At 37.6% G+C, this 25,594-nt stretch overlaps 2 protein-coding genes across 4 annotated transcripts in view; one reads left to right on the top strand and one right to left on the bottom strand.

Annotated features, from left to right (window-relative positions):
* The window catches only part of spsb4a (splA/ryanodine receptor domain and SOCS box containing 4a), an 87,951-nt gene that overhangs the window by 50,645 nt on the left and 11,712 nt on the right, over positions 1-25,594 (top strand). The gene's annotated exons all lie outside the window — the stretch shown is intronic.
* Positions 18,300-25,395, bottom strand: LOC129442851 (GTPase IMAP family member 9). Its single transcript, XM_073871591.1, has 2 exons — positions 25,210-25,395; positions 18,300-19,265 (listed from the first exon to the last, which is right to left on the bottom strand). The coding sequence occupies exons 1-2, from the start codon at positions 25,393-25,395 to the stop codon at positions 18,507-18,509; spliced, it is 945 nt and encodes a 314-aa protein (XP_073727692.1). The 3' UTR covers positions 18,300-18,506.

Here is a 25,594-nt window from a genome sequence, read left to right as displayed (position 1 = left end):
TCACAGATCTATTGGATTTTTCTTTGTTCATTTCATGCCTCCTTAGGTTCACATGTCCAAGCCTGTGCATTATTATGGCATTTTAACATGGAGATAATATGTAAGTGATAATGTATAGTCGGTTGTTATCACATAAATCGCTTTAAGTCCTATCACCCTGAAGGGGCTTATTACATGCGGCTGCCTGTACATCATCCCGCTTATTACACGGCTATTTATCGCATAAGTAAGGTAAGGAGCATTAAATATTGATTTGAAAAAGCAAATTATTTTATGAATGCAGACCTTCCGCAAGGAAAACCCATTTATTTTCGGTTTTAAAGGAAAACACCACAGTTTTTCAATATTTTACTTTGTCCTTACATCAGCTTAGATGAATTAATACATACCTACCTATCTTTTCTCAATGCATGCACTTAATCTTTGTACAGCGCATCATGAATGTGTTAGCATTTAGCCTAGCACCATTCATTCCTTAGGATCCAAACAGGAATGAATTAAGAAGCCACCAAAGACTTACATGTTTTCTCGTTCAAACTTCCAGCACGAGGTCGAAGTTCTGTAAACTAAGTGCTCATCCGCCATACAATATAGTTCTCATTATTAAAAATCGCCACGTTTTATTTTGTGCCACCATACTTACTCGTGTCTTTAAAGCGTAACTAAACCCCTGGTCAGAGCCTGACTCCACCCACTGGCAATATTTGAAAAATGAAAGAAAAGTGGGCAGATCCCAAGGAGATAGAGGGGACGAACTAAGTATGTGGTGAGATCGTAACCAGGGGTGGTGAGCTTGAACCTGCTTACGTCACAAGTCATTTTTTGGACCAAACATCCAATAGGAAAATTCAACTGCAGTAGCCACCGTTCAACCTGAAGAGGGCAGCACTCAGACATTTTTACACCATATATTGTAGTATTGAAACACTTTATATCCAAATGTCAAAAAAACTTACTAAAATCAATGAACAGCACTAATAAAGCCCCATTCTTACAGATCATTAACTAAAAAAAGTTGGTTTAGGGTTTAGTTACGCTTTAAATAGGGAAAACATGGAAGTGTTTGGTGGCTTCTAAATTCATCCCTGTTTGGATCCTAAGGAATGAATGGGGCTAGGCTAAATGCTAACACATTCACGAAGTGCTGTACCAGGGATTAAGTGCACACATTAAGAAAAGATAGGCATGCATTAATTTGACTAATTTGAGGTAAGAAAATAGTAAAATATTGAAAAACGTTGGTGTTTTCCTTTAAGTTCACTAGTTCGCCTGCGCATTCAGTCTATTGTATGATGGTAAAGTAAAATTTGGCTTGCTGTCCTCAGAGGGAGCTCGAACCCGAGACTCGGCTCAAGCCCCAAGTTCTGAAACCCCCCATTGTAACGCTGAGCAGGGAGAGAAATAGGCAACATAAAGGAGGAGAATTGGGGAGGAGGAGGGATGCCGTATGAATCGTCAATGTAAGGCGATTAACTCGCTTACATAGGCTCTCAGGATGATTGACAGGACTGAATGTTTTAGGCTCCTCCTGAATTCGTGCATTTTCTTAAAAAATAAATCTAGATAATTAAATGTTGATGTCTTTCTTTGTTCAGTCGAGAAGAAATTGTTTTTTGAGGAAAACATTCCGGGATTTTATCTAGTTTTAATGGACTTTAATGGACCACAACACTTAACTCAACACTTAACAGATTTTTTTCAACAGAGTTTCTGGGGACTCTAGAAATCCCAGACGAGGCATAGGGGTCTTATCTAGCGAAATGATTCTAGCGAAACGATTTTGTTGTCATTTTTGACAAAAAAAAATGCACCTTTAAACCACATCTTCTTGTCTATCTCCGGTCCTGTGACGCGCCAGCGTGACCTCACGTAATTACGTAATGCAGTTGAAAGGTCACGTGTTACATATATGAAACACACATTTGCGGACCATTTTAAACAATAAACAGACACAAAGACATTAATTGTCATCATTCGACATACAACAACATCGGAACGGTCCTCTTTCTCCATACTTGTAAACACTGGGGCGGAGTTTCACATTCGTCATCCCTGACCTCTTGACGTGATGACATATTGCGTGAGGTCGCGCTGGCGCATCACAGGACCGGAGATAGATGAGAATTTGTGGTTTAAAAGTGCATATTTTTTATTTTTCTGACAATCGTTTCCCTAGATAAGACCCTTATGCCTCGTTTGGGATCGTTTAGAGTCCTTTAAAACTCAATTTAAAAAAAAAATAAGTGTTGAGTTAAGTATAAAGTGTTGGGGTCCATTAAAGTCCATTAAAATGAGAAAAATCCTGAAATGTTTTCCTCAAAAAACATAATTTCTTCTCGACTGAACAAAGAAAGACATCAACATTTTGGATGACATAGTGGTGAGTAAATGATCTGGATTTTTTTAAAGAAAATTGACTAATCCTTATAACGGTGTGTTATTCGTTTTGAGCATTTGTTATCTGGGAATAACAAACTCGCAAATGTCGCGACTGGCCAATCAGAATCAAGTATTTCAATGAGCCGTGTAATAAACTGCAATAAGTTACCAAAAGCTGCATGCTACACACTGATTTACTGTGTTAAATTACTGTAACCCCGAAGCTTGAGTGACTTATTGTCAAATAATATAGTTTATTTGTCTAACTCTAGGCTATTTACATTTGCCAAGAAATTACCATATTTAAAAAAAAAGTTACCCTCTGTAGAGATTTCCGTCCTCTGGTAGAGTGTAAATCTAGATGTAAGAGGAAAATACAGCATGATTTCACTTTCTAAAATAATTTTTTGTATGGAACTTCAAAGCATTAATTTAATAAGCGGCAATAAGCTCATAACCAAAATCCTATCAGTTTCATTTCACTCCTGGTTTATACGGATTATACGGCCTTGACTCTCTGGCGTGTCTCTTTATCAGGGGATGGAGAGCATAGTGGGATGCGCTCAAAGCCCCCTCATCTGAAGTTAAAAGAGCCTCTCTTTCCTTTACAGATGGAAAGAGTTCAGGCGAAGGAACTCAGTAAATGGCCTTTTTCAAAGCTTTTCGTGAAGATGTCTTTATTTGCTGGAAAATTGCATGAAATGAGAAAAGCATCATGTAAAGAAAGAGAGAGGGAGTGAATGTTGAGATGTATTTGGCTAAGCCACCTTTGGATAGAGATGCTCTTGGAGGCTGTCGCTTTTTTCAAAGTAGTGTTAAGATTGTGATGAGCACTAAGTGTGGGTTTATATGTGTGCCTGTGTACGCTTGGGTTTCCTAAATATTTTGAGTCGTGTGGATAAGCCTGTTAATAATATTTCATACTTGTGCAAAGGTAGACCTTTTTAGAATAGCTGAACATAGTGAACTGAAAATAGTGCAGAACAACATGTATAGATAATATGCAGTGTAATTTCGAACAATTATAAACACATAAAATAACAAAGTCAAAGTAAGACACATACACAGTTTTTCCCATACTGTAGTAGGCGGACACTATGCTTTTCACAGCAATCCTTGCATTTCTCTTATAAACTGTTTTTCAGTGCTGGTTTCAAATGTTCAGTGTGTGTTTAATTTGGTGGTAAAACTTTTCCTGCATGTCAGTGTATTTTTGTGCATTCTGTCAGAAAGTGCTGAGACTGATGGTTGCAGAGAGAATCATAGGTAATGAATGCAGCAAGCAATATGAGGTGGCGCAAATGTTAGCAGTGACATTTTCAGATATGTGCAGCACTATCTAAACCCTAGCTTTAATTTTAATATATATGCATGCTCTGACTTCCACATCTCGGAGGACAAAAGCAAACTGGTTTCATTAATACGCTCGGGTCTGTCTGAATGAGGCAGCTGCTTTTAAAATAGCTGCATTTGAGTTTAATGTTTCCAAGAATGGAGATAGCCGAGACAATGGGATCAAAAGAGAGATAGATAGATATTGGCTGTCTCACAACCTAGTCAGCTGCCCACTTGGACAATTTAGACATGTATCTAAATCAAGTTAGCTGCTAACTGGATGGCATTGTTGGGCATAATAGGCACAGTTTCTCAACGTCTGCTAAGCTGCCAACTTGGACTGCATGTTTGGGCATCATCGGCACAATGTATTAAAGCCTAGTGAGTTGCCAATATTGATAGCATATATCAGTCCCTCCAGAAAAACGTGATAATGCGATCGCATGATTCAATGCGTAATAAGCCAAAGTCCGCATATTTATGCGGGGGCCACATTTCTTAAATATGCCACACTTTCGCCGCATAAATTGCAGATTTCTGCTGGCAAAATATGCAGGGCTTGCACGATTTTACATTTTCGTAGAAAAAAGTCATATATATCTTAGCAGAAAGTTGAAGTTCCCGCAATTTCAGCAAGTTCCTGCAATTTCAGCAAGTTCCCGCAATTTCTGCAAGTTCCCGCAATTTCGGTGCATAAATGTCCCTCTTATTTCGTCGCATAAATGTCCCGCATATTCCAGCGCATAAATGTCCCGCATATTCCGTTGCATAAATGTCGCGCATATTCCGTCACATAAATGTCCCGCATATTTTGTCGCATTCCGTCCGCTTATTTCGTCGCATAAATGTCCCGCATATTCCGTCCGCTTATTCCGTCGCATAAATGTCCTGCATATTTTGTTGCATAAATGTACCGCATTTCCTTCCCATAAATGTCCCGCATATTCCGTCGCATAAATGTCCCGCATATTCCGTCGCATAAATGTCCCGCATATTCCGTCGCATAAATGTCCCGCATTTTCCGTCGCATAAATGTCCCGCATATTCCGTCGCATAAATGTTCTGCATATTCCGTCGCATAAATGTCGCGCATATTCCGTCGCATAAATGTTGTGCATATTCCGTCGCATAAATGTAGCGCATATTCCGTCACATAAATGTCCCGCATATTTTGTCGCATAAATGTCCCGCATATTCCGTTGCATAAATGTCCTGCATATTCCGTCGCATAAATGTCCCCTTATTCCATCGCATTCCGTCCGCTTATTCCGTCGCATAAATGTCCCGCTTATTCCGTCTGCTTATTCCCTCGCATAAATGTCCCGCATATTCCGTCGCATAAATGTCCCGCATATTCCGTCGCATAAACGTCCTGCATATTCCGTCGCATAAATGTCCCGCATATTCCGCCGTCTCGCAGTTTCTGCATATTCCGCCGTCTCGCAGTTTCTGGGACAAGGTTTTGATTAAGACAGAACCAGACTTAGTTATATTAGGACATTTAAGTAGTTTTTACAAACATACCTTACAAATAACATTACTGATGTGAATCTTAAGACAAAACAGTGGCACTGATATATTTTAAGATATGTTAGTGGAAGCTGTTTTAAGTTAAGACATCTCAGACAAGTCCAGGAAACCACCCCTATAAGCAGTCTGGGTAGCTTGGTAGGTTTATAGTCAGCCCATATATGTTCCTGTTGCTGAAATGATTTGTGAAGCATTGTGTCGTGATGCAAAGCAAAGGCTTTGATTCCCAGTGAACACACATACTGATAAAAAGTGAATATATTAAATGCACTGCAAGTTGCTTCCGTAAATGCGAGTGTAAGAACCTTTATGTAAAAGTGCTTATGAAATGACAGACGGTGAGAAAACCACAAGCACTATGACTCATGTCTGTCAGTGACAGAAATCTGAAAATGTATCTGCACACCAGTGGATTGTTTATCAGTGCGGTTGTGATTCATAGCGGCGCAAATGAAAATCAGCAGGTAGGCACCAAACAAGCTTACCAACACTTCAACCAGTGACGTGCGGACGGCTGGCATTTCACACTGGATGCTCCCGTTATGGCCTGAAATGGTCCTGCAGCTCAGACGGGACCAACGGCCAGGATGCTGTTGGCATTATTACGTACTTTATCATTCCATGCTATGTTTATGACCCAGAAACCCATGCGGTTACAAGGTCAGCCAGTCTGTCTGCATACAGCGGCGGTATGCCATTAATAATGAGGAAGATGAACAGACACCGCCACTAATTGCCAGTGATTGAAAAAAAACAAGCAAGAAATTGACATGTGCTGCCTCATGTGTAAAACAGTAGATATATTTGTGAGATGTCTCTCTCTCTCTCTCTCTCTCTCTCTCTCTCTCTCTCTCTTTCTCTCTCTCATTCTCTGACTGGCAGAAAACTGCTGTCACTATACACTATACTGTACTGTGAGGGATTAAAACGGCAATTAGCTCTAGCTATGATTCATTGCACAATAGCGTCTGATCCACATTCCCGCTTCGCTGGCACGCTCTTTTACCGTCTGACTCTGAACCGAGAGGACAAGGCGAGGGTACATATATAGAGAATGTAACATAAATGGCACATAGATGATTACCATCAGCCTGCGATGAAGGTAGACAGCAGTGAGACAAAGGCTTTCACAATGCCTGGGTATTATGCGGTGTATATCTGCCCAGCCATGTATGACATGCATGAGATGTAATTGTCTGATAATGTGTCAGTTCAATGTGAGGAGGACAATAAAAAGGCATGCGATAACATTACTCTTATGTTTAAGTTACAACACTGAATATTATTTACCAATATTTGTATTTCACTCTAGATAAAATCGTCTATCAAATGCCTTAAAGGCCTTGATTGTGTTTACAGTGCGCAATATAACGTGTTTAGGTTTTCATGTAAAAAAACGCAGTAATGTACTGATCTCCTAAAAACGGGCTAATGTCTTCCTTGTTTTATGAAGTCCCCCCTTTCAGAAATACAAAGCAAGTTCTGATTGTGTAGCTTGTTTAGTGTGTTAGCAGAGCTGTTTGAGCTTAGCTGGCGACTTACTTATTCCTGTGGGCGGAGTTTAGTCAAAAACTCTTATATTGACGTCATCAACCAGGAAGTACAGGGCTGTAGTCCAAACCGGCCGTTTGCTGTAGGCTTTGAAAAGCGAATTCTGTTAAAGAAAATATATCACCTGGCTGTGAACTTTGAGCTTTATCATTTTGCAGGTATTACTTATGATCTAACAGCAACCTTACACACAAACCAAAGTTTGAAAAATGGGATCAAGAAAAACGTGACCTATTAATGTAATTTAGCTTTTAAATTGTCTACCCCTTCCAGTCACATGTGACCATCGAGTGACACTCCACTGTTTATGTAAGATGGCAACTATGTAGGGCAGTAGGTTAGCACATCATGGTGCTGCCGAGGCATACTTGGCTAATATGTAGTCTGAATGTTTTGAAGAGATTACAGTCCTTCAGGCGCTCTTCAGGGTTGTGTGTGTGGGAGAAATGTGTGACGCATCAGTCCCGTTTGGCCCACATCTGTTCCTTAAGACCTAAGCTGTGTTTGCTAAGCTGTGGTTTATTCTTCCCTTTGATGGTAGCGAATCTTTTAATGCACCTAAGCTTAATGTTTCTAGAGATGGGGGCTGCAGAGCAGATCAGACTGGCATACGTTTTACATGCTGGCTCAGATGATTTATGATGGTTTGGTGAACCAGTTGAACTAGTTGACTTGCTGGTTAAACTAATTAAGAAGCATGTTGAGGTAACTAGCACACCTGCAACCTGTTTTGGTGACCAGTACCCAAAAACACAACCCATGCTGGTGATCAGTTAGGCTGGTCTTTTTAGCAGCACCTATTGTCTAATTCATGATTTTATTTGGTGTGTAAGTGTGTACGTTGTGATTGGCCTGAATTCATCTGAATTCTTATGATCTTAGTACATGTTAACGATATGCTAAAGGTAAATACCACAAAGTAAACGATGACGCAAGTTATCGTCTCCAATGTAAATCTCGTTTCTTGGACTATAACAAACATGGATTGTAGGCAAACAGTTTACTTCCTGGGATTGGTAATGTAGACAAGACCGACAATATCGTAATTTCTCCTGCTTCAGACTCACAGCCTGTAAGTTAACTCCTGTTAGCATTGCATTGTGACCAAATCTTTTAAACGTGGTAAGGAACGTCACATTTCCAGCTAACGTCAGATGAATTCAGGCCAATCACAACGTACACAACGTACAGATTAGCTTTTCAAATCCGTGCGTTTCAGGAAGAGACTGAAATCTGGAGCTATGTGGAAAATAATGTGTTTTTAACCATAAACCACACAAACACATTGTATTATACCAAATACACACAAAATAATGTTGTTTTTTTAGCAATGAAAATAGATGGTCCAAGTTATTTCACTAATTTCAACAAATGTTTACTGTTGCTGCTTGATGCCAGAAATTGATATGTAAGATGTTGGATTTGTTTTTTATTATTAGTCAGTCACTGTTCTTTTTTTTTTGTGGTGTATCCCAATTAACATTACATACTCGTTCTATGCACTACAAGTATGTACTTCAGTTGTGATTGAGAAATAGATGCACTTAATAGTTTTCAACCCAGCGTTGAGTCAAAAATGCAATGCTGTTGGTTTAAATTAACCCCAAAAAAGTTGACCAAATTTGACAACATTTGACCAAAATTGACAACCGAGGAGCAAACTTCCGATCTCTTTGATAAAGCCAACACGGAAGTGACTTAAAACAGCAAATTATCCAATGATGCTGGCTCCAAAAGGGAGTCAATCCCCATAGACCCCCATGTTAAAATGCCCAACTTTACAGCGGAAAATAATTTGTTTACAGCCTGGTACAAAAAGTGATTTTGGTTTATATAGCAAATTTTGAAATTCATGAGAGCTGTGAGGGGGGTGAAAACTCATTTGTTTAAATTATATCAAGCCTTAAAATTCGACATAATTAAGGGGGTGCACTGTAAAAAATACTTTGCTGCCTTAAAATTTTTTGTTGAATCAACTCGAAGTCATTTCAACTTACTATTATTTATCTTGACTAGAGATGAGTTGTTATAACTACAGGTGAGTTGTTATAACTTATAAATTTAAGTTGATTTTTCTCAACTATATTTTATAAGTTGTGACAACTAATTTCTGTTGACATGACTTGTAAATCTGAGTTGATTCAACAAAAAATTTTAAGGCAGCAAAGTTTTTTTTACAGTGTGGCCGCTTAATTGATAGGTGGATTGCCGCTGCTGTCCACTCAGCTCCACCCACATTCTCCACCTATTTTGGTCACTTTTGGCATCAAGAACACTCTTCAGAAACCTACAGTTGACGTCACGGACACCACGTCCATGTTTTATACCGTCTAGGGTTAAAACAATCCAGGATATTGTAAAATACAACCAAGTGGGTTGGGTTTGTTCCTTTTTGACCCAACACTTTTTCCAACCTCCTAAGACATGAGCTTTGGTTTGGCTTGCATTTTAGATTTCTTCCAGCTATTTGGGGTTAGGAAGAACCATAAATATAATAACCAAATATTTTTCTTTGAACATGAAGCAGTGTAATTGTCAACGTTTGTGTACAGCAGGTTCCAGTTACACAGAATTAAGTATTATGGTGCGAACAACAAAAATGTGATGTCAACCTATGTGGACACACCAATGCAGTGTCAATCTATGCGTGCAGTTATATCATCCATGGAAAAGATATAAAATTCTGGCATACTTTTTTTAATATACTATGGGACATACTGTACATTGATTCTAATATTGCATACTAATTAAGATGAATGATATGCAAATTGGGGCATAACCCTGGTATAATCCCATTCATAGATTAACCACTCATGTTTACATGTGTGTTTTGTTAGTATGCGTATTTATTCTCCTCATCTGTCTCTAATCAGTGGATGACAGCAGCTGGCTCACATTTTGTGTGGTAATCCAGGGGCTTGTGGGACATTAGCATTTGGGTTAGGGAGTTAGCACAATCTTGTCATGCGTTTTAATTGGCCCATCAACATCTGTCAGTCAGCGAGCCTACCGAGACACCTGCTGTGTCACATACGAGTTGAGATATCGTTTGCACTGTGGTTTTTTACATCTTGCTTTATAAATGACTCGTGTGAACGCCTACCCACACAATTTCCTTTTGATACTGGGAGTGGACGGAGAGCACCTGGCATAAAATAGGAGGAAATGAACAGATGGATATAAAGGTAAAGGGGGAAGAAAGAAGTCATCATTTCAGGACAAACAGCTTGGCCTTGTGTTAATTGAGAGCTGGTCATTAGAAGATTAGTTTACCGGATCAAGTTTCAGCTAACACCATACGGCTTCTGCCTCTTTCACAGCTGTTACATTCATCTTTAACGTAAAATAGTCTCACACGCACACGCTGTGAAGTCAAGGGAAGGTTAGGCGCATTCGTACAATGCCTCCGATGATAGCAAACTGTTGATTGTTGTTTTCCGCTGACGATGTTGGCGAGCCGCCCGTTCTTGCTGTTGTTGGAGCCTTGATGTGTTTTTCCGCCCTAAAGTATTCGAGAATGACAGATATCCAGTGTGTGTTATTAAAGCATATCATTACACCTTCATCCCTGCGTGATAAGGCACTCCAGGGTTTCTTCAATCCCTCAGGCTCGCAATATTTTGAAATGAGGCTTGACTTTGGGAACGCTGACCTTGCGTTTTTCTTTGCGAGTGCATTTGTGTGATTTTCTTTTGCGTATTGTACACCATACAAAACTTCACAAAGCACCGTTGGCTTGGTAATCTCCCTGAAGGCTTATTTTTGTGGAAAACAAAGAAGCTGTTTGTTCTGGGTATTGTTGACGCTTTTTATACAGAACCGAAGGGTTTAGCGTGGCTGCATCGTAGCAACACCTCAAGCCTTATATGCACGTTTCGTCTACACCCAATAAAACACAGGAGTGGGGAAATATTTATACTAACAAACAGTCACAATAACCTACAGTCTACTGTTTAGATGGCTTACCCAAATCTGGTCTTGCATCGCCGTTGTTTGGTTTTCCATCACGTGGGTGATGTTTTAGCAACACGGGCTTACACAAACACTTCGTTTTGGCATTAGGTTTAGCGTGATGGTTAACTCCAGCGCACTCGGTGTAACGCAGCCTGTTGTGTTTAGGAAACAAATTGACGTTAACTCCTTGGTTCTTTTTGTTCTCCTTTTTGTTCTATCCCCACCCCATCTTTGCAGCACGTTCTGTCCTTTCCAAACCACTCTGCAATATTTGCACACCTAATTGCCTAAAGGAGTTTCCGTGGAAACAGACATCATTCAGTCATTGACAGAGAAAAAGAGAGGGAGTATGTTTAGTGATAGAGCCTGTGGAAGAAGAATGAGCTCTGTTAATAAGCCTTCCCGCTGGCTCTCGCCGACTCCAGATGACTTTCTTGTTTCTCCACCTCGCACTCATCCAGCAGTAAGCCTGACAACACAAATGAGATGGGGTGACCGCACACATGTAGACGTTTGGATTATGTTAAGCATTATTATCCGCCGAGCTTTACCCTTTTACTGCACCCGCTGGGTGTTTCTGTGTGTGGGTAGCAACCTTTAAAACCATCTACAATTTTCTTCTAACCCAGTAATGAGATGCATAAATGTGAAATACCTGGATGCCACTAATGTCAGTAATACATCAGCGTGCCTGCTGTATTGGAAAAGTCAAGATCGTCCTGTAAGCACATGTAGGATGAAGATGAAACCTGCAACGAGCATCATACCTGTTAGTGTGAGTCCAACAAATGTTTTTTATCACTGATATGAAAGAGAGCAGAAAGGCCAAAAAACTTGTTATAATGATAATAAAGCACAGAATATAGTTATAAATAATGATCAGCGTGTACACTGCAAAAAATGACTATTGCTTAGTTTGTTACCCAAAAATGAACACAATGTCATTAATGACTCACCCTTATGTCGTTCCAAACTAGTAAGACCTCCTTTCATCTTTGGAACACAGTTTAAGATGTTTTATATTTAGTCCGAGAGCTTGCTGACCCTTCGTTGAAAATCTATGTACGGTATACTGTCCATGTCCAGAAAGGCAATAAAAACATCATCATAGTAGTCCATGTGACATTAGTGGGTCAGTTAGAAGGTGTTGAAGCATTGAAAATACATTTTGGTCCAAAAATAATAAAAATTACGACTTTATTCAGCATTGTCTTCTCTTCCGTGTCTGGTGTAAACAGCGTAAAAGTCATGTGACTGCAGTGTCGCGGCTGACGTGTTATCGTCAAACTTGTTTGCAAAGTTTTTTTTTCTTACAGCATGCGACTCCGACTGTAAACGAAGCTCGAGCACACAAAAAAAAACATCTGGGCGCACCAGATAACACGTCAGCCGCGTTGCTGCAGTCACGTGACTTTAGTCTCGTGCATGCGCTTCACTTTTCCTAATTCATGTAATTCCAAAATACAACTGATACCCATATTTTTCAAATTTGCATATGCTATTATGGAATTTGCTGTTTTTGTGCTGTCCAATTTGGTAAATGTGAGGTTTTGTTCTTCAGATTAGCGCTAAAACACATGTTTCTGTATATATTTCTTATAAGCATTTGTCCAAAATGAATATTAAATTATGCAAAAGGTGTTTTTAAAATATTTTGCTCATGCATCTACATTAAATCATCCATTTTGTTTCTGTCCGAGAAATACGTGTCAACTGTGTTTCTCCCTATAAAAACCCCCTATAAATCAGCAATGGTTTGTTCCAAACTCACAAGTCCAACATCAAAGGATGTAATTTCCTTTTTTAGAGGGAAATTTAAAACAGCGTGGTAAGTCATAACTTATAACAATATTTTATCTATATATTTGTCTGCACATATCGAGTAGATTAATTTACTGTCAACTGTGTTATCAACATGTTCTAGCGAACTTGCGCCACATGTTATATTTATAAATATGTAGAGAAAGAATATAAAAACATACGTTAATCAAGGTCATGTACTAAATAGTCTAAGGTCAGGAGTTTGCACAAGGCCCTAAAATGTCAACTGTGTTACCTGTCAACTGTATTACCCATCAACTGTAACACAATTGACAAGCATTAACGCATTAGAGCTTAAAGGAATAGTCTACTCATTTTCAATATTAAAATATGTTATAACTAAGAACTGTTGATACATCCCTCTATCATCTGTGTGCGTGCACGTAAGCGCTGGAGCGCGCTGCGACGCTTCGATAGCATTTAGCTTAGCCCCATTCATTCAATTGTATCATTTAGAGATAAAGTTAGAAGTGACCAAACACATCAACGTTTTTCCTATTTAAGACGAGTAGTTATACGAGCAAGTTTGGTAGTACAAAATAAAACGTAGCGCTTTTCTAAGCGGATTTAAAAGAGGAACTATATTTTATGGCGTAATAGCACTTTTGGGAGTACTTCGACTCGCCTGAAAGGTCCGCTCCCCTTCTCACTCTCATAATGGGAGAGGAAGGGTGTTACTGCGCCGAGTCAAAGTACTCCCAAAAGTACTATTACGCCATAAAATATAGCTCCTCTTTTAAATGCAGAAAAGCGCTACGTTTTATTTTGTACCACCAAACTTGCTCGTATAACTACTCGTCTTAAATAGGAAAAAACGTTGATGTGTTTGGTCACTTCTAACTTTATCTCTAAATGGTACAATTGAATGAATGGGGCTAAGCTAAATGCTATCGAAGCGTCGCAGCGCGCTCCAGCGCTTACGTGCACGCACACAGATGATAGAGGGATGTATCAACAGTTCTTAGTTAAGGTAATAACATATTTTAATATTGAAAATGAGTAGACTATTCCTTTAAGCTTGCCAAATAATCAATTTAGCACATTAAGGGGATATGATATTCAACCAATTAGTTTATTTATCAAAAAAGAATACAAATTTTCCGACTTTTGGGCTGACATAAAATGTACAGCTAAATATAGAATGACTCATGGATGTAGGCTCTTGTGTGTCTTGTGCCTAGTTGTCATATGCATTTTGTATTCATATTAATTCTGTAACATTTAAGCCAACAATTAAATAGCTGTTGTTTTCAATTCTGCTATTTACAAACCTTTGTGCAGAACATTATCGATTACATCTTTTCCTATAAACTCATAAGACCTTTATCCTATATTCAAGGCTGTCAGTCCATATTGCCTAACATGTCTTTTTGTCTACCTAAGAACAAAGAAAGTCATAGTGATGTGGAACGACATGAATTTTGGGGGAGAACATAAGGATCTTGGGCACTACTGGACTCTCTGACAAAGATGTTTGACTTACTAATAAATGTAGGATCTGCTTGGGGGTGTAAAGCCCAGACTTTGCTTTATTATCCCTTCGGTTTTATCCTCAAAATCCTTGCGACACATCTCAATCGAAGTCAGTAAATTCTCAACATCCTCTGACATAGCATAAACTCTGTTGTGTAGGCGCTTAAGCTCAGTTGGAGTGCTTAGCCCTCGCCCAATATTATTCCACCGGGTCACTTTAACAGTGGGCGCCAGTCTTTCTTTATCTCTTTCACACTGTCTCACAAAACTCTTTCCTTTTACTCCCGATCTATCGATTCTCTTCCAGCCTAATTCATCTTGCGCTGCATGATCTAAAATCTATAGGGCCGTCATCATAGTGCTGTCTTCCTCTGTATCTACATCATTTACATAGTCTGCTTGCTTTGCATAATCTCTGTACGCTGTCTATATTGTGAAGTGCACAGAAAGCTTCATTGTCTCCCCTAAATAACCTGTTGGTTGGCTTGGTCATTGAGTTGTGGATGCTGCCAACTGGAAAAAGCTTTTATGCAGAGCTGGTGCCATGGTGGAAATAACAAAGGTTAAGTGAGTCAGTCTTTTCTGATGGTGGCTTTATTTACCTATGCCGTGTCTAATTTTTCATTTTGAGCTCTCAGCGGAGTCAGACTGGCACCTTCTTGGGAAGTACAGTATTTTGTAAACTTTGAATTAAGTGAATAGGAAAGACGCTGTCAAGAAACCATGTCACCTACTGTGCTATAGCTTTACATTAGGCAGACAGCATATGCAAACTACTGTAGGGTGAGCGTCTAAATCGTGTGTTTGCCTATAAGGGCTGTGAGACAGGCAGCATTTTAAGTCTGATGCTGTTTCGATGTCTTTCTCATCATTGCACTCGGGCTTGTTTAGCCGACCATAACAAGAAGATGTTTGACACCCTGTGTCGAGGAGACAGCATTTATCTTTGATAGTATTAAGCGTCTCTCTATCTCTCTCAGGCTTTGATCTGTTAAATGAAGTCGCATCATCTCAAGTAGCACATTAAGGGAACTCACCTCCTCAGATTAAGATGACTTGCAAATTGCATATCAATTAAAGCAACTGCTCGGGGCTCAGCACTGAGATGGCATGGCCATCAGTCACTTTATTGTGCTTTAATGCGAGAGGCGTGTGGATAGGGAGAATGGATGTATGATATTAAGTAAATGGGTAGAAAGGTGAAAAATAAAGTAAATATGAAGAGTATGCGATAAAAGATTTGAATGCATGAATGAATTACGTGTCAGTGTAATGCGTATCACGAATATGAGCAGTTGAATATGCAGGATTGAATTGCACACTGCAAAAAATGACTTTCTTAGTTAGTATTTTTGTCTTGTTTTAAGCACAAATATAAAAAAAATTCTTAAGTCTAGATGCATTTTCTTGATGAGCAAAATAACCTTAAAAATAAGTCTAGTTTTAAGACAAAAAATATCAAATTTAAGTGAATTTGTGGATTAAACATGCAAAAAAAAATCTGGCAATGGGGTAAGCAAAAAAATCTTGACATTTTTTTACACCGCAAAAAAATATTTTCAAGAAAAAAAAATCTTAGTATTTTTGTCTTGTTTTCAGTAAAAATATCTAAAAAATCCCAAATAAGGTGCTTTTCTTGATGAGCAAAACGACCCAAGAAAAAAAGTATAGTTTTTAGACCAAAAATATAAAATTTAAGTGATTTTGTGCATAAAACAAGCAACAAAATCTGGCAATGGGGTAAGCAATTTTTTTCTTGAATTTTTCTTGAATTTAGTGTTTAAGAAAAATGTTCAATATTTTTTTGCTTACCCCATTGGCAGTTTTTTTGCTTGTTTTATCCACAAATTTACTTAAATTTGATATTTTTTTGTCTAAAAACTAGACTTATTTTCTAAGATAATTTTGCTCATCAAGAAAAAATATCTTGATTTATGAATTTTCAGATATACAAGACAAAAATACTAACTAAGAAAGTCATTTTTTGCAGTGCAGTCTAATCTTTTATGACTTCCCTACTTAGCACTTCCGTCCTGTTTTTATCACAAACATCTAAAAATTATTACATTACAATGCATTTTCTTGATGAGCAAAATTACCCAAGAAAATAAGTCCAGTTTTCAGACAAATTTAAGTAAATTTGTGCTAAAAAAAAAAGCAAACAAATCTGGCAGTAGGGTAAGCTAATTTTTCTTGACTTTTTCTTGAATTAAGTGTTTAAGAAAAAAGTTCAAGATTTTTTTCTTACCCCATTGGCAGATTATTCTTTTTTGCTTGTTTTAAGCACAAATTCACTTAAATTTATATTTTTTGTCTAAAAACTTGACTTATGTTGCTCATGTTTAGATATTTGTATCTATAGATAACCGTATACAGGACACCTAAGTTTACCTCAATGTTTTGTATGTAAATTTTAATCTATCGCGTCAAACTATATATCGTTGGAAAGGTCTAAGAATACACATTTCAACAGTGTTTTATAAACTGTATAATAATTATGCAGGGAGGCTAATTGATTTGGTGTGCCTCAAAACATTTATATCCTGCTAAATGTCACTGTCCCAGGTTTTGCATGTGAATTCTCATGAGAAACTATATATAATTTGAAAGGGTAGTTTTCATTTATCATCAGTATTTTGGGAAAGGAATGACATGAGAGACATTTTCTAAAATGCCATGGGTCCACAGGTGGGCCAATGTTGTTATATATTTGTAATGCTAATACCCTATTCTAAACCGGAAAAATCTTGACGAGATAAAAATACTAAGCAAGAAAGTCATTTTTTGCAGTGTAATGTAATTTTGAGAGTTCTTTTACAGAAATCAAGAGCTGGAACACAAATCGAAATAGTTCAAAAAGAGTGATTTTATAATGCAATTTATCTTTTAGATGGTGTCCAGGGTGTGTCCACTCACATGTAACTAGAGTACAATGTTTTATAAAGTCACATTTATTTATGACTTTGTGATGGGGGGGGGGAATTAAGGGGTTAAAACAAGATAAAAATACTAAGTAATTTTTGCAGTGTAATTTTGAGAGTTTTTTTTTTTAGATTGAAATCGAGAGCTGGAACACAATCCAATAGAGTGATTTTATAATGCAATTTATCTTATAGATCTTAGAATTTAGAGGACACCTTATACCATCCACATGGTGTCGAGGGTGTGTCAACTCACATGCAACTGGAGTACAATGTTAATCGTCTATGAAGTCACATTTATTTATGACTTTGTGATAAAAGTATTTGGAGTGAGTCAGTTTTAGATAGGAGTTTTTGCTTATATGTTTGCCCATCATGTCTGTGGTTTATAGTCTGTTTTATGTTATGTAACTTTATTGACTTTGCCCTTTTTATCGGAGTTATAGTTTTAATCTCGTAAACCTTAAACAGTCCTCATAAAAGAATAATAACTAAATAGGTTTTCTATTAAGTACTTAAAAAAAAAATATATATATATATATATATATATATATATATATATATATATATATATATATATATATATATACATATATATATATATATTAGGGCTGGGCATAGATTAATCTAGATTAATCTCATACAAAATAAAAGTAATTTTTTGCATAATCTATGAATTTGTGCTGTGTGTAAATATTATGTATATTTAAACACACACACATACACGTATATACATTTAAGAAATGTTTTATTTAAATATAGTTTTTTTATTTATATATAATTTAGAATATATAAAAATATAAATAAATATTTATACACATGTAAATGTTTCTTAAATACATACATGAATGTGTGGGTATTTATATATACATAATTATTACACACAGCACAAACTCATATGTTATGCAAAAAATTACTTTTATTTTGTATGAGATTAATCTAGATTAATCTATGCCCAGCTCTAATATATATACATGTATACAATGTATATATATTAGAGCTGGGCATAGATTAATCTAGATTAATCTCATACAAAATAAAAGTAATTTTTTGCATAACATATGAGTTTGTGCTGTGTGTAATAATTATGTATATATAAATATATATGTATATATAAATTATGTATATATAAATATATATATATATACATATACATATATATATGTCCTCTTCGCTTTTAATAATAACACAACAGTTGGGTTAAAACAACCCTGCTTTGGGTCAATTTTAACATAGCGGTGTGTTCTGTCCGATATTTACCCAATATAGGTCAAAAAGAACCCAACTTTTTTTAGAGTGCAGTGAATTTTTTTTCTCTTGTTTTAAGCATTTACATAAAGCAACGAAAAATTTTAATTCTCTTAAATCAGATTTCACGGAAGGTTGCTTTCCAAGTAAATGTATCTTGTTTCACTAAATCTGTAAAATATAAAAGTTAAAAGATAATACATGAAAGTTTTTTTATCTAAAATGTACAGCTGATAGTTTTGACTTTGTCCATATTCACAACTTCTTTTCAGTTCACACCATAACGTAATAATTCTAGCCATGGTAAACTAGTTTCACTAGACCATTGTTCACATCTTGTCGACTCTGATCGGAAACTACAACCAGTCCTTGTTTCATGTTCTCCATAATTTCCCTTTCTCTTCGGCTCCACTCTTCCTCCAGCCTGCAGTACATATGGAGGGAGAAGTGCCATCCTCCATTCTCCATCAGAATGTCCTCCACACGGTCCAGCAGACCAGACACCTGCTGTCTATCCTGGGGACTCTTGTTGTTTAGCACTCTGTACCTATACCCGCACTTTTCCATAAGCCACTGCAGATCCTCTCCAGACTCCTGGATATGGTCCTGTACAGTGCGGTAACGCAGTCGGTCCCCCAGCGTGAACACGATCATGGTGTGCTTCCACACGCCCTCTGTGAGGAGCTCCATGCGTTTCTGCAAGGCCACTCTCTCCGAGGGGCTAAAGTTTAGAATGGGAATGACCAGGAGGACGACGTGGGGTCCGGGATCACACAGCGACAGGCCATTATGCAATGCCACTTTCTCCTGTTTGGGGACCACGTTTTCATTTGCGCCCCACCCACAGGTATCTACGACACTTAGCTCTCGGCCCTCCGATTCTCCATGCGCCACGGCGCTGTCCGCTCCTCCCCACGTATCGAACACACGTCTGCCCAATAGCGTGTTGCCCACCGAACTCCTTCCTGTTCGCTTTTGACCCACGATTAGCAGCCTCAGACCGTTGTTTGGAACCACGTTTAGAAGGAAATATAGAGAAATTAGATTATGAGTCTAAACAATATTACACGGGAAGAGAGTTTTGAATATAAGCACAGTTGAGGAATGCTGATGTTTAGCAAGATTGTGGGTGTGATGTGCCACAGTTCAACAAACAGGTTAACATACAACAACCCACAGTTTAGAGTTTGTTATATATTTGTGTAAATTCACAACAGATTGCCACCAGCATTTCTACAATAAACTTTGAATTTAATTGCTTACTTAAGCATCTAGGAAATCAATAACTATAAATATGCTGTAAAGCCAGCACTGTTTTATGCTTTTTAATGTACCTACACTCAAATTCATTTTTTTATTTACTCTTCACATCCTTCATGTATCTGTTTAATAACATAATCGTTTACACACACTGATATAAGCATTGTAGTCTTACCGTTGTTTGCTAAATTCCTATTGTCCATCAATGTAGTTTGGCAGTATTTCATTCACTTTTTATCCGTGTCCATATGATGGGTTGTGTGCTGATCGTTGCATTTTATAGAAGGGGTGTGGCAAGAAACTCCTCCCAGTTCTGTCATAATACTTTAGATGTGTGTATCTGTAGGGGTTGTGCCTTAGGCTGTAAAATATTATAGGTTTTATTGAATGGCAATAAAATAGTGCATATTAAGCATCATGATAATGGTGTTATATCAAGTCCTTACAGAGGTCTTGTTTTACAATCACACGTTGGAATGATTTAGTTGTTTTGGTGACGTGAATGGCATCAGGGCCACGTGCAAATAATGTAACATGTTTGAGTCGGTGCCAACGCGTAAACGAGAAAATCTTCAAAGCACATTCTTTGTGAATTTTCTTAGTAAGAGTAGAAGTTAAAGCCATAGTAATAAATGTAGCAATGTAAAGCATGCACTATTAACTCTTTCACCGCCAGTGTTTTTTAAAAAAGTTGCCAGCCAGCGCCAGCGTTTTTCATGATTTTCACCAAAGTTTAATGCCTTCCAGAAAATGTTCTTCTTTAAATATATAAACATACAATATACCAAATGAAAGAACAGACCCTCTGCTTTCAAACAAAAAACCAGTTTCATCCTACCTTCAGTGGTTCTTTTGTAATCAGCTTTTGAATATGGGTAGGTTTCTGCAAAAACACCACATTTCGAGCAAAAAGCAGAGATAATTCCATTTTTGTGACGGACTTTTCATAGAGTTCCCATTCAGAGCGATCTTTAAAACAAACACGGACATGCAGCCGCTTGCCATAGGGCAATACTTCCGGGTTTAAAAAGTTGTGGAAGGGTGCCACCTGGTGGATAATATCGGTATTGCGGAAAGACGGAAAATGTCGTCATTTGCGGGTAAGAGTTTTCTCTTAATTGACGAGATATCTCGTCAATGGCGGTGAAAGAGTTAAAATGCAAGGTTAAATACCAGAAAGATTTTATGGCTTGATGTCACGCTAGCAAAATATTTAGTTTTCTAGGTTTTTTTAGTAACCTGCACTGTTGCTTTAAACAGTCCCTCCAGAAAAACGCGATTATGCGATCGAATGATTCAACGCATAGTCAGCCAAAGTCCGCATATTTATGTGGGGCGTTTTTTTTTTCAAGTACGCCGCACTTTCGCAGAATAAATTGCAGATTTCAGTGCGTAAAATATGCGGGGCTGGCAGGATTTCATAATCCCGCATTTTCGTAGCAAAAATCACATATATCCTAGCAGAAAGTTGAAAAATTTTGCATTTACTTCACACAAGCTCAGCCATGTCCCCGGTTGCCATGGGAACATTATGAAGTGACATGATTATGTGACGTGAACATCATTGAAAAGCTGCAAACAGTTTTTGCAAGTTCCCACACTTTCATTGCATAAAAATCCTGCATATTCCATCGCATTTCTTAAGAAAACGTGCCGCAAGATCAAGGATTTTTGCCCGCAACAATCACAAAAAAACTCCTCGTTTTCTGGAAGGACTGTTTAAAGTGCACCTATTTCATTGCTAAAAAACGTTATTTTGTGTATTTGGTATAATACAGTGTGTTCACATGGTTTAAAAAACATATTATTTTCGTTAACATGTACTAATACACACTTACACACCAAAGGAAATTTAAAAACGTGAATCAGACAATAGGTGCTCTTTAAAATCACAGACACCAGCACGCTGATCTGATTTCACAACCATATCACCTTTGTTTTTTTAAGAAGTAGAAAAATTAATAAAATATTTATTTTCCCGACTTCAAACAAGATTGTTGTTTTATGATAATTGCTCTATAGCAGCTCCCTTTGTGCTTCATTTACTTTTTAACATGAATTATTAAGTAATCTCGACAACTAATAAACAACTTGGAAGCTTTTATACTCCACTATAAAAATGTTTGGCTTTGAAACTTTAAATCTTTTATACTGTTAGACATTAAAATCTTTATTTTAAAATCTCTTTGAGATTATTGATCATTTTAATAATATGAAATCCAATGAAACTGTGATACAGAATTGACATTATGTGTGAAGGACAGTGTATATTTTAGGTTCTTTGGCTTATTTATTAATAATAGTTATAGATTTTTGCACTTAATTTCATTAGTCCAGTGAATTTTAAGTTTAAACATTCCAAGTAGTCTCTCAATTAATATGGCATGATTAATAATTCAACAAGCTTTATAAAATGCAGATTATAAGTAATCAATAAGGAACAAATTTAAGGCTTAAAAACATATTCAAGAGCAATAAAGTGGAGTTATAGTCCATATAAAGATGTTAAAATTAATTGAGTAAGTCTCTTCTTACTCATGCTACTGGTAAATGACTCGCTATAAGTTATAAAGGCCCATGGCCATCGTTTTATGCTTTATTGGTCTTTAGTTCCCTCTGCTAATTTCCTCATTTATGTTATGGCCTTGCTGTAGAGTATAGCAGTAAATTGTTTAAACTATAAATGCATAGGCATATATATATATATATGACTTCAGACTGTTTTTGGGTCCCTATCCTGAGTGTATAGTGTGTCTCAGGCCTCCTGTCCATCTGTCATAGTCTGTCGACATCCGTCTGTAAGGGTTTATTTTTACAGACAGATTTATTTCGTCTCGGGTGCATGTGCAAACATTTTGAGTTTTATGTTGTTGTGTTATTCCTGCAGGGCAACCAATTTTGTAGCAGCCTATTATCCTCTTCAAAACTGTAATGGCTCCCGAGATCACTCGTTTCTTGTGTTCCCCATCTCCCCAACAAACACATGTAAACACGCACGCACCCATATAAACACTTGCGTACTGTACCGTTTTGCGTCATGCATCTGTGCTTTTGCTGCCGTTGTTGGTTAAAGCTCTAGACTTTTTAGTTGCTCTTGAAGGAATAGTTGACCTAAATTAATTACTTGCACTGTTGTTCCAAGTGCATAATAAATTTCTTGGTTTCCTTGGTATACAAAATGTGACGTTCCAACGTCAGAATATGATATAAATGCATTTCTGTGATTTTCGAAGTAACATTCGTTTACCATCCACACCCAAATCTTTAGGCTGGGTGCATCACAGATCCCAAGTGCATTTAATGAAACCACACAAGAGTTGTTAAAGCCACTGCTGTTTTGAAGTTTTGAGATGTAAGCCATCTGTCACCAAGGCCGCCTAGTTAGTCATGGTTTCTCCAGGTCCTTAAAAAGTCTTATTCAGTTTAATCACATTTTAGGCCATAAAGGTGCGGTTTCCCAGAAAGGGCTTGAAGGGATAGTTCTGTCATCATTACATCATTGATGTTTTATATTTTGAACACAAGATGTTTTGATAAATGATGGTAAGCACACAGCTGTTTGAATCTGCTGACTTCCATTGTAGGAAAGCAAATATTATGGAAGTATTGTGATTAATAATAAAGAAGATATTTTGATAAATGATGGTAAACACACAGCTGATGGTACCCATTGAATTCCAATCGTATTTGTTTTTCCTACTATGGAAGTCAATGGTTACAATCTGCTGTGTGCTAACCATTATTTATCAAAATATCTTCTTTTGTGTTCATCAGAAAATAACTGAACTATGCCTTTAACCTCCTAAAAACCTGGATGTCCACATACGTGGATATACATTTTTTGTTGTTGTTTGCACCATAATATTTAATTCTGTGTAACTGGAACCTGTTGTACACAAACATGGACAATTACACTGCTTCATGTTGAAAGAAAAATATTTGGTTATTATATTTATTGTTTTTTCCTAACCCCAAAATAGCTGGAAGAAATCTGAAAAAAAGACACACCAAAGTTCGGATCTTAAGAGGTTAAGTGTAGTCCCTGACTAAAATGAATGTTTAACTAGAATAAGTAGAAGAATGAATGAGTTTCTAAGATTACATGAGTTTCTTTGAGCTTCTTTAATGACATTCATTTGATCTGTGAGGGTCTTCAAAAGGTCTTTAAAAGTGTTAGATTTGATTTAGAAAAGTTCACAGAAACCCTATAAGAGTTTGACAGCATGTCTAGGTTTTGTATGGGTACTTTGGTGCTTCATTTATTATATCTAATATTGCTCATACCTTTTCTGTCAGGACCAGCCGGCTTTCGCTGATTGCACCATTATTTGGTCTAATGCATCTTGCTGAGTACTGTACGCGCCAGATGCATCTTCAGTACAACACGCACACCTGCTAGAGATGCGTTTTTAGCTTCACTTATCAAACACACTTTTGCATGAACCTGCATGAGGTGAGGTGCCTTTGTAGTCGGTTCCCATGACTGCTCTTGCAATATCGACACAGCATTGAAACCGTGATGACCGTATCGTCCATCTCATTGCTCACATGGGCCTACATGTGTACTGACCACATTAAACCTGCATTAGTGTTGCATAATGCAAGAATCAACGAAACACCGCCCGCTTTCTTGCTTATAATGATCCACCACAGTCATGGCTGTTGTGCAGTGTTTGGGGAAGTGAGAAAACGAACGGACGAAATTGTGCATTTCAGTATTGATTCTCATTTAATGCCATAAGGATTTTTTCCTTAGACACTAAACGTACGTTGTTTACCAAAGTTAATCTTGCGAGAAAACACTTGAACGCAGCAAAATAGAACAGGAAACAAATTGTCCTAGTTTGCAATACATCAATGACTGTCCACTAGGACTCAAGGACGGCCCCGGCTAGGTGCTTGTGTAGTGCTTATGTAGTTGCATTGCAACTGTAACATTTCTTTGAAAGAAAACAATGTTAAATCATTTAAAGGGACACTCCACTTTTTTGAAAATATGCATATTTTCCAGCTCCCCTAGAGTTAAACATTTGATTTTTACAGTTTTGGAATCCATTCAGCTGATCTCTGGGTCTGGCGGTAGCATTTTTAGCATAGCTTAGCATAATCCATTGAATCTGATTAGACCATTAGCATCGCACTCATGGCAGCACCAGGGCAATTACGCATGTTACGCAGTGCCCAAAAATAGTCCCCTGCTATTGAAAGTAACCAAGGGGACTATTTTCGGGCAGTGGGTAATATCACTACACCTGCTGCAGCTATGATACAGCAGCAAAGTCCTTGATTATTACGTCAGAATGAGAGTATAGTTCCTAGCCATATCGTACTAGAAAATCGCAACTTTTAATTTTCTGTCAGTCTTAGTACATAATGTAACTACAGAAGATTCAAGTTTTAAATAGAAAAAATATTGAAACTCTTTGGTTATTTTTTAGCGCGATGCTAATGGTCTAATCAGATTCAATGGATTGTGCTAAGCTATGCTAAAAATGTTACCGCCAGACCCGGAGATCGGCTGAATTGATTCCAAAACGATAAAATCAAATGTTTAACTCTATGGGAGCTGAAAAATGAACATATTTTCTAAAAAAGTGGAGTGTCCCTTTTAATGACTTTGACTGGACCAAAATAAAATCATTGTTGAGTCCTGAATTGTTATAAACTTGCAATTTGCGAGACAGATGTTCAAGTCCAGTCTATTCCTACTAGTGTTTTTGCAGTGCAGGAAAGATACTAAGAAAGGTGCCGCTCGTTCTAAATACTCCAGACGCATTCCCGCAGTGAGGCTGACGGAGCCGGCACACTCATAATCTGCTGAAGGTGACCCACCGTCTGATCTGTATACTTGCCAAAAATCCCAAAGCAAACAAACAGGAATTATCTGTCCCTCCTCTGAGCCCACGCGCAGTGGGTGTCCCATACTCACCTTTGTTGCTCAGAGAGATGAGCTATTTTAAGTTAACTCGTCTCCCTCTGAAAGGAAGAAATGAAATTGTAAATGTTAATGAGTTAGGTGCCGCATCTGAATCATTCATGGCCTCCTGATTTAGATACGATAGTGTGGGAAGCTTTGCATTTGCAGCCGGTTCTGTTCTTTTATAGCCACGGCGTCCATAAAG

Source organism: Misgurnus anguillicaudatus, chromosome 2, assembly GCF_027580225.2.
Source record: "Misgurnus anguillicaudatus chromosome 2, ASM2758022v2, whole genome shotgun sequence".
Taxonomy (NCBI): Eukaryota; Metazoa; Chordata; class Actinopteri; order Cypriniformes; family Cobitidae; genus Misgurnus; species Misgurnus anguillicaudatus.
The sequence above is the reverse complement of the archived record's forward strand: the minus strand, read 5'-3'. Positions and strand labels throughout refer to the sequence as shown.